The 14,369-nt window shown below is 51.4% G+C and overlaps 1 protein-coding gene across 5 annotated transcripts in view; it reads right to left on the minus strand.

Annotated features, from left to right (window-relative positions):
- Positions 1–5,263: 5,263 nt before the first annotated feature.
- Positions 5,264–14,369, minus strand: part of ATG4C (autophagy related 4C cysteine peptidase) — a 55,697-nt gene continuing 46,591 nt past the window's right edge. For all 5 annotated transcript variants that reach the window (XM_029083326.1, XM_001514320.4, XM_029083328.2 and 2 more), the window contains one exon: positions 5,264–6,472. In XM_029083326.1, the coding sequence (XP_028939159.1) occupies positions 6,302–6,472 (171 nt within the window). In that variant the 3' untranslated portion in view covers positions 5,264–6,301. The remainder of the gene's footprint in view (positions 6,473–14,369) is intronic.

Raw genomic sequence — 14,369 nt, forward strand, 5'->3', positions numbered from 1 at the left:
GCTTTTTCTTCGTTTTTCATCGCTTCCTAATGCCAGAGAATCTCCAAAGGGAGGTAGGGGGAGAGAGAGAGAAAAGGAGAAAGAGAGAAGGAGAGAGATAGATTGCCAAACCTTATAAAAATACCCCATTTCTTCTAAAAGGACTTTTAGCGCTTGATTTTCCTCTTTCCTCTCCCACAGAGAAGATCTCTTCCATCCAGGAAATTTCGAAGAGCAGTCCATCTGCCTTACAAACAAGAGATGGCAGCGGGGCTTAGTAGAAAGACTGGCAAGGGACGGCAGGGTGGCCTAGTAGAAAGCCTGGAACTGCTAGTCAAGAAGCCAGGTTCGACTCCCAGTTCTTCAGGAGCTCAGTTTCCTCATCTGAAAAATCCATTCATTCATTCCACAGTCCTTATCGGGCGCTTACTCTGTGCAGAGCACTGGACTAAGCGCTTGGAATGGACAAGCAGCGTGGCTCAGTGGAAAGAGCACGGGCTTTGGAGTCAGGGCTCATGAGTTCCAATCCCAGCTCTGCCACTTGTCGGCTGTGTGACTGTGGGCGAGTCACTTAACTGCTCTGGGCCTCAGTTCCCTCATCTGTAAAATGGGGATTAAGACTGTGAGCCCCACGTGGGACGACCTGATTTCCCTGTGTCTACCCCAGCGCTTAGAACGGTGCTCGGCACATAGTAAGCGCTTAACAAATACCAACATTATTTAAGTCGGTAACAGATAGAGACGGTCCCCGCCCCCTGACGGGCTCACGGTCTGATCGGGGGAGACGGACGGACAAGAATAGCAATAAATAGAATCAAGAATGGGGACGGGATACCTCCTTGGGCGAGTCACTTCACTGCTCTGGGCCTGGGTTACCTCACCTGTAAAATGGGGGTGAAGACCGTGAGCCTCACGTGGGACAACCCGATTACCTCGTATCTACCCCAGCGCTTAGAACAGTGCTCTGCACATAGTCAGCGCTTAACAAATACCAACATTATTATTATTATCCCAGTACTTAGCATGGTGTTTTGGCACCTAGTACATACTCACTACCAAATGAATCCCAGTGGGATAAATGCAGTTGAGATTTTCCTAAAGCGCATCTTGTCTTGCAATAGTAAACTTATGGGCAGGGATTGTGTCTGGTAATTCTGTTGCGTCGTACTCTCCCGAGCACTTGATACAGTGCTCTGCACATGGAGCCCGGGTTTGGGAGTCAGAGATCATGGGTTCGAATCCCGGCTCCACCACTTGTCAGCTGTGTGACCGTGGGCAAGTCACTTCACTTCACTGTGCCTCAGTTCCCTCGATCTGTAAAATGGGGATTAACCGTGAACCTCACGTGGGACAACCTGATTACCCCGGATCTACCCCAGCGCTTAGAACAGTGCCGTGCACATAGTAAGCGCTTAACAAATACCAACATTATTATTATCAAATACGACTGATCGATTAAGGGAGCTTGATCTAGATACGACCTCATTTTTTAACCCTCTGAAGCCCACGTCTCGCTGGCCCAGATGGCAAGGCAAAACTATGGCTACCTTGCGGGGGAAATCCATCGAGAGTTCCGTATCTTAGACAGTAAAGGATCTTTTTGCTCAAGGTCACTCAGCAGATGATAACGTTCAGGATGCCTGCTGCTCATTAACACACGCCAAAAGGGGATTGAAGGTGGCAGATCTCTTGAGGGGGAGGGAAGGGGAAGCCTCACCCACCAAAAATCACATCAAGAATTTTAAGAATTCATTCGTGAAATGTTAATGTGCCAATCTGGAGCCTGGATCCTGGTGGCTACACCGAGGATCCATCCTCCCAACCGCAATTTCTCCCGGAACACCCATCTCGGCATCCTGTCCTCTCTGACTTCCCGTTGTTTCAGGCTGAGGGCGATCATTCATCAGCCTTATTGACTGTGTTTACCCACTGTCAGAACTTGAAAACAATCTCGGTCTTCAAAAACGATCCCAAACCGGAGTATCCCGGACCTCCAGAACTAGCAAGGGGAAAGAAAAGTCGCTTCTTGCTTCAGGGACTTGAGCGTGGCCTTATCGACAGAAGACAACCGGCTAGCTGGTTCTCAGCAGAGGTCTTGCAACCCTAAAGGTTCATTAATAATAGTAATGATAATGTTAAGCATTTACTATGTGCCAAGCACTGTACTAAGCCCTGGGGTAGATATAAGATCATCAGATCCCACAGGGGGCTCACGGTGTAAGTAGGAAAGAGAACAGGTATTGAATCCCCATTTCGCACGTGAGGGAACCGTGCGAAGTGAAGTGACTTGCCCGAGGTCACAGAGCAGGTGAGTGGCGGAGGTCGGATCAGAACCCGGGTCCTAAGACTCCAAAGACTGGGCCCTTGCTACTAGGCCAAGCTGCGTTACCCCGAAAGAAGCCAGCTGAGAGATGTGACTCCAGTCCAAGAACCACATCGGAGAAGCAGCACGGCCTAGTGGATAGAGCACGGGCCTGGGAGTCAGAAGGTCTTGGGTTCTAATTCCGGCTCCGTCACTTGTCTGCTGTGTCACCTTGGGCAAGCCACTTCACTTCTCTGGGCCTCAGCTGCCCCCTCTGTAAAATGGGGATTAAGACCGTGATCCCCATGTGGGACAGGGACCGTGTCCCTCCCGATTTGCTTGTATAATAATGTCGGTATTTGTTAAGCGCTTACTATGTGCCGAGCACCGTTCTAAGCGCTGGGGTAGACACAGGGGAATCAGGTTGTCCCACGTGGGGCTCACAGTCTTAATCCCCATTTTACAGATGAGGGAACTGAGGCACCGAGAAGTTAAGTGACTTGCCCAAAGTCACACAGCTGGCAAGTGGCAAGTGTATCCCCCCCCGCAGTGCTCAGTACAGTGCCTGGCACGTAGTAAGCGCTTAAATGCCACAGTTATTATTTTTATCATAATTATAGAAGTCAGCTGTGGTTAAGACTCATCCCTAGATGAAACCCCCCCCTTAGGAGAGAGACCAAAAACCCATTCCTCTCTCTCATACCCAGAATGTCCATTCTCCCCGGCCAGAGCGGATGACGGGTTTGCCTCACATTCAAATCTGTTGTCTCTAACAACCCCTTCCCTACCTCTCCCGGATATTCACCGGAGCCCATTTTCATCTCGTTCAAGTTGGAGATCTGGAGAAGCAAAGTAATATTACAGTTTTCAGACCACGTGTCAGTAAGCGATACGCGGTGCCAGGAAGCCACACAGATGGGCGAATGACAGTTTTCGAGAAAAGAAAATTAAAGGTTTCAAAAAAAAAATAATAGCACTCAGCATGAGATTGCACGGGCTTCATCTGGGATGATTTCTCCCCGGTAGCAGAGGCCGGATCAATTAATCCGCCTCCGCTTCGCCTTTCATTTCCTAAGGGTGCCTCCTGGGATGACGGCGATCCCGTTTTGCTGTCTTTCACCTCCGCGTTGAGGAGCGAGGGATTTTTAGGCACGAAATCCCTTCCCTTCCCCTCGGCTACAGTTTAGTCAGGTCCCGGCCCTGCGGACGTATCTCTTCCTAATGTGAAATGCCTCGGAGAAGGGATGGCTCGTGATGGTCACCCAGAACCCGGCATTCTCCGTCCATTTCCTCACGCTAAATGGAAGTGAGGAAGCCACTGTGTAAGCTAGAACCCGCTGAAGGCTGTGTCGCAGCTGTTCGTTGCGGAGAGGATAATAATGTTGGTATTTGTTAAGCGCTTACTATGTGCCGAGCACTGTTCTAAGCGCTGGGGTAGACATAGGGGAATCAGGTTGTCCCACGTGGGGCTCACAGTCTTCATCCCCATTTTACAGATGAGGGAACTGAGGCCCAGAGAAGTGAAGTGACTTGCCCACAGTCACACAGCCGACAAGTGGCAGAGCTGGGATTCGAACTCATGAGCTCATGAACTCGAACTCAGGATGTAGACGGGGCGGCTAGACGGAACGAAAAGCAACACTCAAGTAAACGGGATGGTTCTCGCCAGGATCCAGACCGTAGGCTCGTCGTGGGCAGGGGACGTGCCCGCCAACTCTTCTGCATTGTACCCTCCCGGAGCTTAGTTCGGTGCTCCAACCCGATTTGCTTATATCCACCCCAGTGCTTAGCACAGTGTCCGGCACATAGTAAGTGCTTGACAAATGCCGATGAAGCGGCGTGGCCTAGTGGATAGAGCACAGGCCTGGGAGTCAGGTCATGGGTTCTAATCCCGGCTCTGCCACTTGTCTGTCGGGTGACCTTGGGCAAATCACGTCACCTCTCGGGACCTAATGGGGATTAAGACCGTGAGCCCTATGTGGGACGGGGCCCAATCCAACTATCTTGTATCTATCCCAGCGCGTAGAACAGTTCCTGGCACGTGGTACGTGCTTAACGAGTACCATAATTATTATTATTTTTATTATTACTCTGCATGTAATAAGTGCTCAATAAACACCATTAATGATTTTTTGGGGGTTTTCTTTTAAAAGGTATCTGTTAAGCACTTACTATGTGCCAGCCACTGTTCTAAGCACTGAGTAGATAACAAAGTAATCAGGTTGGACACAGGCTGAGAAGCAGCGTGGCTCAGTGGAAAGAGCCCGGGCTTTGGAGTCAGGGGTCATGGGTTCGAATCCCGGCTCGGCCACTCGGCAGCTGGGTGACTTCGGGCGAGTCACTTCACTTCTCGGTGCCTCAGTTACCTCATCTGTAAAATGGGGATGAAGACCGTGAGCCCCACGTGGGACGACCTGATTCCCCTGTGTCTACCCCAGCGCTCAGAACGGTGCTCGGCACATAGTAAGCGCTTAACGAATACCAACATTGTTATTATTATTATCACGTGGGGCTCACAGTCTTCATCCCCATTTTACAGATGAGATACCCGAGGGCAGGGAATGTGTCTCGTGCTTCAGCTGTACTTTTCCAAGCATTTAGGGCATGGGTTCCAATCCCAGCTCTGCCGCTTGTCTACTGCGTGGCCTTGGGCAAGTCACTTCACCTCTCTGGGCCTCGGTTCCCTCATCTGGAAAATGGGGATTGAGACCGCGAGCCCCATGTGGGACAGGGACCGTGTCCGATCGGATTGGCCTGTACCCAGCGCTTAACAGATACCCCAGTTACAATTATTACGTTCACCGGCACCAGGCCCCTTTCCAGACCGAGCACCGGTCGTGCCCTCCAACAGGGTAATGTTTGGTTTACAGTTCGCTAAGACAATCCGCTTTCATTACAAAATAACCGAGCACTCGAGGCTCAAAATGCCTTTCCAAACGAAAGGATCAGAATAATTCCGACATTAAAAGCGCACCAAAGGCATTGACTGTTCCCCCATCTTTATTAAAGCATTTGTTTGATACTCCGAGCTCAGTATTACTCCTGGTGAATCATGAATTTTCTTTTTGTTAAAGCAAAACGCTAAAGGCGGATTTCCCTCGTAAACCATCTCCGCTTCTAAACGCGGACACAGCCGACTCTCAGTAATGGAAGAACGTCCAGAGAAGGGATCGGAGAGCGTACTCGAGAACACGCACTCCCCCCGGAGTGTTTTATGTTTAGATTTAAAAGCTGCAGGACGAGCGGAGTTCTCATAAAACGCCGCTGTCGAGATGCGAAACAAACACGCTGCTCCCATCCAATAATTGCCTTTATCTGGTTTGATTGGTTACAGTTAATATTAATAACATAACCTTTAAAAATTGTGAGGAATGCCAATACTTTATATTCACACCTCATATTAAGGTTCAACAGCAAGCTTAATGAGCAGCCATTATAAAATCATATTGCTAAGTAGTACCTTAACTCACAATTCTGCTTATATAATTGCATCAGGATTATAGCGAACAATTACTATTTGACATATCAAGTTACATCTGGAGTAGTGCAATGCAAGAAATTTATCCTTTGGTTACATTAACAATTTACCGGCCTCTTCCCGGTCAGTGGGAGAGGCTTAAATCTCGCAGGGGGAAATGGCTGGAAGGAACCGAGCGGCTCGGTCGAAAGGCCGACGGGTCGACCGGACGGGATCTCTCCGCCGTGGCCGCGGGGCCTCGCGGGGAAGAAGGAGCGGACTCGGGTTGCGGGTTGAGTCACGGGGTCCGAGAAAACCAGGGCGCTACCCAGCCCCTGCGGGCCCGGCCCTACATCCGGGCTGGCCCCGGCGCAGAGCTTTCTCGGGCCGCTTCCCTTTCGGAGTCACGGAGCGAGGGAGACTTGCCCGTTCTCAGAGACGGCCTCTAAAACCCTTAGGAAGACGGACCGGTCTCCCCACTGCTCCTTTTTCTGCTTCCGAGTCCCGCCTCTGTCCGGGAGAGCTTCCTGAGACAACGGCCGGCGCCCCGACGGGACGCGCTCCTAGAGCAAGACGAACTCCTCGGTGCTGAATCTCTTCAATCTTTTCTTCTCGTCCTCTGAAAAAAGGTCAGGTTCTTCACGGGTGGGACCGGAGGCGAAATCGTAGTCTCTCGAGTGACCCTTTACGAAAGTAAAGAGGGGATACTTCTCCTTGGACGAAGCTTTCAGCACCTGCAAGGCAAGGGCGGAGCAGACCTCGTCAGGAGGGGGGTAACGGACGGCGGCCGAGAAGGTGGGGAGAGCCGGGACTGCCTCGGTCGAGGGCCACCGGAAGACCAGGGATCGGCCGTCGCTCCAGATTCCCGGGGGACCGCTGGCGGAAAACGCTCCGGAAATGTCTCCGGCCACGACGGGACCAGCGGGAAAGGAACGGTATTGCCAGCCGACCGACGGCCTCGATGGAGCGTCTTCGGCGTGCTAGTCCCCGTACTAAGCCCCGGGGAGAGTAGGAGAGTAACCGGGCACGTGTTCCCTCCCCTCCGGAATCTTACGGTCTAATGGGGAAGACGGACAGACGTGATTTCAGATAGTTAAAATCAGAGGAAGAACAAGTGGAGAGCAGGAAGTCGCAGCAGCGGTGAGGAAAACACACTAGAACAAAACAGCTGAACGCATAATTAAGCCCGTCAAAGGGCAGGGACTGTCTCTATCATCTGTCCCTTCCAAGCGCTTAGTCCAGTGCTCTGCACAGAGGAAGCGCTCAATGAATACTATTGAATGAATGAATAATTGAACGTACGGAGCTTTTAACGACTAGCTCGTACCGACCCCAGCGCTTAGTACAGAGCCAGGCGCTTGAGAAATACCATGAAAAAAGATCCACTTTTCTATTGGCTCTTTCTGAAGTTCCCGTCCTTCGGATGGGAGAAACTCCGACTCGCTTGCTCTGGTGAAAATTGATTTGTTTTTCTGGTAGAAATCGGTTTTGCCGGAAAGCAGAAAGGAGGCGCAGAGCCTCGGTGATTAACTCTCAACCCAACAGCCCCTCTCAGTGCTTATACGTTTCTTTCAAGTTGGAGATTGACGTATAAAACCGTCCCTGCCCTAGGCTGGAGTGTGTTTATGTCACTTTTGCTAAATCCACACTCTGACATCTTCCCATGTCAATCACGTGACTAAAAGACTGCAAGCCCGTCGATGGGCAGGGATTGTCTCCACCTGTTGCCGAATTGTCCATCCCAAGCGCTTAGTACAGTGCTCTGCGCCTAGTAAGCGCTCAATAAATACTATTGAATGGGTGACCTTGTGGGGGTCAAAAAAGACCCCCCCCCCCCCACCGCACCAAGACTCCCCAGTTGCAACTGTCAGGAGAGCACCGGCGTGAGGGGAGCTCTAGACGAGAGGCAGCGTGAGCCCGGGCCTCAGAGTCCGAAGGACCTGGGTTCTACTCCCGGCTCCGCCACGTCTGCTGCGTGACCTTGGGCAAGTCACTTCACTTCTCCGGGTCTCAGTGACCTCATCTTCAAAATGGGGATTCGGACCGCGATACCCGCATGAGACATGATACCCAACCTGATCGCCCTGTATCTGCTCCAGCGCTTAGTGCAGTGTCCGGCACACGGTGAGCATTTAATACCGTTTTAAAAAAGAAGGGCGACACGGCTTTGAGCCTGACAATCTGAAGATGGCTTTGCGGTGTCTAAATCTGACTCTCACCGGGCTGTGTGCCCACGTCAGACAACACGGACATTTGAAATGCAATTTCCTCAACATCTATGTCTGCATCAAATGGAATACACATAAATCTTGCCCAGAGGGCTCCAGCTCTGCGAAAGCTCGCAGGCGATCTCCGACTCCGTGATGAGGCTGCCTAGCTGTATCGCAGATCTGTCACTGTCAAAAGGAGTAGGTGCCTTCTCCCGGCTTTCTACCTTTGACATAATATTTGGGGAACGACTCCATCTGGGCCTCTGCCGTCCGGAAGGGTGACGGGTCTCCGTTTAAAGAAATCCGCCGCCCTGATTGTTGCGGCCCCCTTTTTATATTTTTCTCGCCGCCGCGGGTTGAGCCCGTGCAGCCGAATGGGGAAATCGGTCAGAAAGGGAGAAATCTAATAACCACACTTCATCTTCCAACTGCTTAGATTCATCACTTCTTAAGGCCAGATAGGTCCTGCATTCTGGGGAGCGGATGCCTAGATTCGTTCATTCATTCAGCCGTAGTTACCGGGGGCAGAGCACCGTACTAAGCGCGTGGGAGAGTCCGATACAGCAATAGACAGACCCATTCCCTGCCCACCACAAGCTTGCAGTCTAGAGCGGGGGCGGGGGGGCCTGAAATGGTTTCCTCTAAGGTTCCTCGGGGTATCCAGGGAAGCCGGGATTAGAAATAATCCCAAACAAACTCAGGCTCTAATCCCCAACGAAATCTGGGACTCGGATCTGGAACCCGGTGCCCCCGGGAGAGTCGGCATTTCCTCCTGCCTGGTGGCCGACGCGAGGCTAGCTGCAGAAGGAAGAAAAAAACACCATCCTTTTGCATAGAGCAACAAAACCGAGGATAAAACCAGGCATGGCAGGAGATCCATCAGGCCCACATGATGGTGTAATTCATCTCTGAATGCCTGGAAATGTCTGCTTGTTGAGTTGTTCCTTTCAACATCGGGCTATTAAGAAATGTCGCTTCCCAAAGTTTGAAATGACCATTCTTCTGAAAAAAGGCCCAGCTGGGATGTGGCCAGAGCATCTGTCAACTTCTCAAACTGGAGGGAACAGAAAATGCCGTCATCCCCGTTTCTGATTAATTGCGCACATTCATACCCAAATTGTTGAACGTGAGGTAATTAGGTCTGATAGCTGTATTCAATAGCTAAAATGACTTCTAATTTATTTTTGAAATGACAAATGATCCTCCCCCCCCCTACAAAAATGTTTCCCTCGTCGCGTCTCCGGCCTCAAACCGTTGCTCGTGCTTTGCTGATGTGTGCCTGACCCGGAAGAGGGCTATTGTGGCTGCCTTTGATTTTTCGGCGGTTCTGCTAAATATGGATTGTCAGACAGCAAGCAGAGAGCTCAATTCAAGACAGCCCTCGTGTTTCTCGTGAACTGGGGCCTGACTGTTCACCCCTTACAGAGCTGAGCTGGGCAGAACAACTCGTAGTGATGATAATAACGATAATTAATAATAATAATCACGGTACTTCTTAAGCGCGTACTATGTCCCAGACAGTGCTCTAAGAGATACAAGTTAATCAGGTTGGCCCGAGTCCCTGTCCCACACGGGGCTCAAAGTCTTTATCCCCATTTTACAGGCGGGGTAACGGAGGCCCAGAGAATGGCATTTGTTAAGCGCCGACTATGTGCCAGGCACTGTACTAAGCACTGGGGTGGATTCCAGCAAATCGGGTTGGACGCAGGCCTTGTCCCGCGTGGGGCTCACGGTCTCAATCCCCATTTTACAGATGGGGAACTGAGGCCCAGGGAAGTGAAGCGACTCGCCATGTGGCGGAGCCGGCATTAGAACCCAGGTCCTCCTGACTCCCAGGTCCGGGCTCTATCCGCTAAGCCACGCTGCCTGTCTGGAAGATGGTGGCATGGATATGCTGGCAAAAGTCGGTTCCCGGGCAACGTGGGATCGTAGCTATTCTGGAAAGGAAAGGAAAGGAAAGGAAAGGAAAGGAAAGGAAAGGAAAGGAAAGGAAAGGAAAGGAAAGGAAAGGAAAGGAAAGGAAAGGAAAGGAAAGGAAGAGGGCGAGGGGGAAATGGAGAGGTGTGGGGTGAGAGAAGGAAAAAGTGGGGAAGGGAGGATAGAGGAGTAAGGGAAGAGGGGAAAGGAGAAGGAGGAAGCAAGGCAGATGGGGGAGAGGGAGCAGAGGCAAGAAGAAAGACACCCCAATAGAATGAGGCCGTCTTTCTCCCGGAGGGTAACGTATCCTAAGGAGGTCAGCCACTGTCCGTTACCGTACCGACCGTAAGCCTTGTTGCCTTGATAACTTCAATCCCTTAGGGATGATCCCTTGTCAAGAAGGGCAGCCATCAATAATGATAATAATAATAATGTTAGTATTTGTTAAGCGCTTACTATGTGCAGAGCACCGTTAATAATAATAATAATAATAATGTTGGCATTTGTTAAGCGCTTACTACGTGCCGAGCACCGTTCTAAGCGCTGGGGTAGACACAGGGGAATCAGGATGTCCCACGTGGGGCTCACAGTCTTAATCCCCATTTTACAGATGAGGTAACTGAGGCACCGAGAAGTGAAGTGACTTGCCCACAGTCACACAGCTGACAAGTGGCAGAGCTGGGATTCGAACTCATGACTTCTGACTCCAAAGCCCGGGCTCTTTCCACTGAGCCTCGCTGCTTCCCCAATCATATGGTTTGTCGAAGCATCGGTTGCCACTGTCGGGCACAGGATTCTGACCTGGCTGAGCCTTTGGTCCGGCCCGGGACGCTCCCGTAGACTGTAAACTCGTCGGGGGCGGGGATTATGCCTGATCGATGATATATTGTACTCTCCCAGTGCTCTCGACCCAGTAAGTGCTCAATCGATACAATTGACTGCATTTTTTTTTTAGCCGGGGCGGCATTGTTTTCTAATGGGATTTGCAGAGAAGCAGCATGGCCTAGTGGATGGGAGTGAGAAGGTCACGGGTTCTAATCCCAACTCCTCCACTTGTCTGCTCTGTGACTTCGGGCAAGTCACTTCACTTCTCTGGGACTCGGTTACCTCGTCTCTAAAATGGGGATCGAGACTGTGAGCCCCCCGTGGGACAAGGAGTGTGTCCGACCCGATCTCTTCGTATCCACTGCGGCGCTTAGTGTAGTGCCTGGCACATAGTTAAGCGCTTAACAAATGCCGTTGTTATGATTAAGCGCTTACTGGACTAAGCGCCGGGGTGGATCCGAGCTAATCAGGTTGGACACGGTCCCCGTCCCACATGGGAATCACGGTCTACGTAGAGGGAGTAGGATTTCATCCCCATTTTGCAGAGGAGGTAACTGAGGCACACAGGCAGTGAAGTGACTTGCCCCAGGTCACAGAGCAGACGGGAGAAGCAGTGTGGCCTAGCGGAAAGGGCACAGGACTGGGAGTCAGAAGGCCTGGGTTCTAATCCCGGCTCTGCCACTTGTCTGCCGTGTGTCCTTGGGCCTAGGTTACCTCACCTGTAAAATAGGGATTAAGATCAGTGGAACATGTGGAACATGGACTAAATCCAAACTGATTAGCTTGTAATAATAATAATAATAATAATGATGGTATTTGTTAAGCACTTACTATATGTGCCCGGCACTGTACTAAGCGCTGGGGTCCTTACAAGCAAATCAGGTTGGACCCAGTTCCCGTCCCATGTGGGGCTCACAGTCTTAACCCCCATTTTCCAGGTGAGGTAAGTGAGGCACAGAGAAGCTAAGTGACTTGCCCAAGGCCACACAGACAGGTGGCGGAGCTGGGATTAGAACTCGTGACCTTCTGATTCCCAGGCCCGTGCTCTGTCCACCACACCAAGCTCGTATCTACCTCAGCGCTCCGTACGGTGCCTGGCACAAAGTAAGAGTTTAGCAGATACTCATTAAAACAAAAACGTGACCGAGCTGGGATTAGAACTCGGGTCCTTCTGACCCCTAGACCTGTGCTCTCTCCACTAGGCCACCCTGCTTCTCCCTACGTGTGGCTTATACTGTGTTCTCAGTTCCCTGATATAGCTGCGTCTTCGTATGTTTCTGTTTGTCTTGGTGACATCACTCACTGAGGAGCAGCGTGGCTCGGTGGAAAGAGCTTGGGACTCAGAGGACGTGAGTTCTGATCCCGGCTCTGCCGCCTGCCTGTTGTGTGACCTCGGGCAAACCCCTTAACTACTCTGGGCCTCAGTTCCCTCATCTCTCAAATGGGGGGGGAAGTCTGTGCGCCCCCCCCCCCCCCACCATGGGACAACCTGATTAGCTTGTATTTACCCCAGGGCTTAGAACGGTGCTTGGCACATAGTAAGCGCTTAACCGATACCCTCATCATTATTATTACTCTGTGATCATCTTCGATGTCTGCTGTGTTGACAACTGGGCATGCCTATACAGTGCCGGACGCTTAGTTCAGTGCTTTGCACACAGTAGGCACTCAATAAATACGATCGAATGAATGAACGAGTGCTCGTATGCACCCTGGTACGGGCCAGAAAGCCAAGGTCTCAGCTATCCACCAGTTTCAGGAAAATTTTCCTCTCATAATGACGACTGTGGTATTTGTTAAGCGCTTACTGAGTGCCAAGCACTGTTCCGAGCGCTGGGGTGGATACAAAGTAATCAGGTTGTCCCACGTGGGGCTCACCGTTTTAATCCCCATTTTACAGATGAGGTAACCGAGGCACAGAGAAGTTAAGCGGCTTGCCCACGTCTCCTCCGACTCTGTCACTCTGACTCCAACCAGGCTTGCATTGTTGGGTGAGGGTTTTCTGATTTCCCCAACCGTCTGACCAAATCCTGAGCTGAAAGTACATGTGATGGCAAAACTGAGTATAATCATAATAATAATGCTGGTATTTAAGCTCTTACTAAGTGCAGGGCACTGTTCTAAGCGCTGGGGTAGATACAGGGTCATCAGATTGTCCCATGTGAGGCTCAGAGTCTTCATCCCCGTTGGACAGATGAGGTAACTGAGGCCCAGAGAAGTGAAGCGACTCGCCCAAAGTCACCCAGCTGACAAGTGGCAGAGCCGGCATTCGAACCCATGACCTCTGACTCCCAAGCCCGGGCTCTTGCCACTGAGCCACGCTGCTTTCAGAAGCATATACAGACGCATATTTCCTTTTAAACCGGACACCGCTGTAGTGGGATTTCATCTGGGGGGGTGGGGGGGGTGCAGACGAAGCTGGGAAAATTAATCTGCAGCCCGCCATGCAAGTTGGTTAGTGTCGTTTCATTTGTCTCTGGCTGAGCCTGTCACTGGATTTCATTCTGCTCCTTGCAGTCTTTTTTTGTAAAAAAAAATAAATGGTATTTGTGAAGCACTTACTCTTTGTCAAACACTGTTCTAACGGTAGGTCCAAGTCGATTACATCAGACGCAGTCCCTGTCCCGCATGGCTCACAGTCCGATTAGGAGGGAGAACACTTTACAGTTGTGGACAGTGAGGCCCAGGGAAGCAAAGTGACTTGCCCAAGGTCACACAGCAAGCAACTGGCAGGGCCGGGATCGGAACCCACGTTTTCGCAGCCGTGAAAGCTGACACAGGAGCCCGTGCTCCAATTCAGTGGCTGCTTTCCATTTCGTTCCCAGGAAGGAGATTAATCCATCCACCGTATCTTTGGAGCACTCACCGTGTGCAGAGCACTGTACTAAGAGCTTGGGAGAGTACAGTATAACAGACATGTTCCCCGCCCATAACGAGCTTACAATCTAGCGGGGGCGTCTACAGCCTAGGCTGGATATCCGCTTTCGGGGTCCACGACCCCTGGCACGTATATTTAGTTGTAGCTTCTGAGGTCCAGTATTATTTTTATGGTATTTCGTTAAGCCCTTTCTACGTGCCAGGCACTGTACTAAGCACTGGGGTAGATCAAGATGGACACAGTCCACGTCCCACACGGAGTCTTCGTCCTCATTTTGCAGCTGCGGGACCCGAAACTCGGAGAAGCGGAGCGACTTGCCCAAGGCCGCGCGGCAGACAAGCGGAGGAGCCGGGATCGGAACCCGGGACCTTCCGACTCCCAGGCCCGGGCTCTATCCACTAGGCCATTCTGCTTCCTCGGAGCCGACCGGATCCTGGATTTCTGCCCGGGCCCTCGTGACGGCGTTCAGTGCCTGATGAGCACAGAGATTTTCCCAGATGACCCACAGGACCCTGCAGACGACCCGCTTCGACAGAACATTTGGAACGACGAGGAACCGGCCACGCTCTTGCACGCCGCGCAACGATGAGGTAGGAGAACCTCAGCGGGTACGTTTTCTCGTTTACCTAGACCCTAAGGTAACAATCCGCCCGACGCCGTACGGTGAAGAATGCTGAAGAACGACTCCGAACCTCTTTTACACACAGACCGGCCCAAGGGGAAAGAAACAAAGCGGAATGGCCTCTGCGAGGGGCTTGGCGCTTGCCGAGAATAAGGGATTTTTTTTTTCCTCCTTGTCAT

Source organism: Ornithorhynchus anatinus, chromosome 18 (genome assembly GCF_004115215.2).
Source record: "Ornithorhynchus anatinus isolate Pmale09 chromosome 18, mOrnAna1.pri.v4, whole genome shotgun sequence".
Lineage (NCBI taxonomy): Eukaryota > Metazoa > Chordata > Mammalia > Monotremata > Ornithorhynchidae > Ornithorhynchus > Ornithorhynchus anatinus.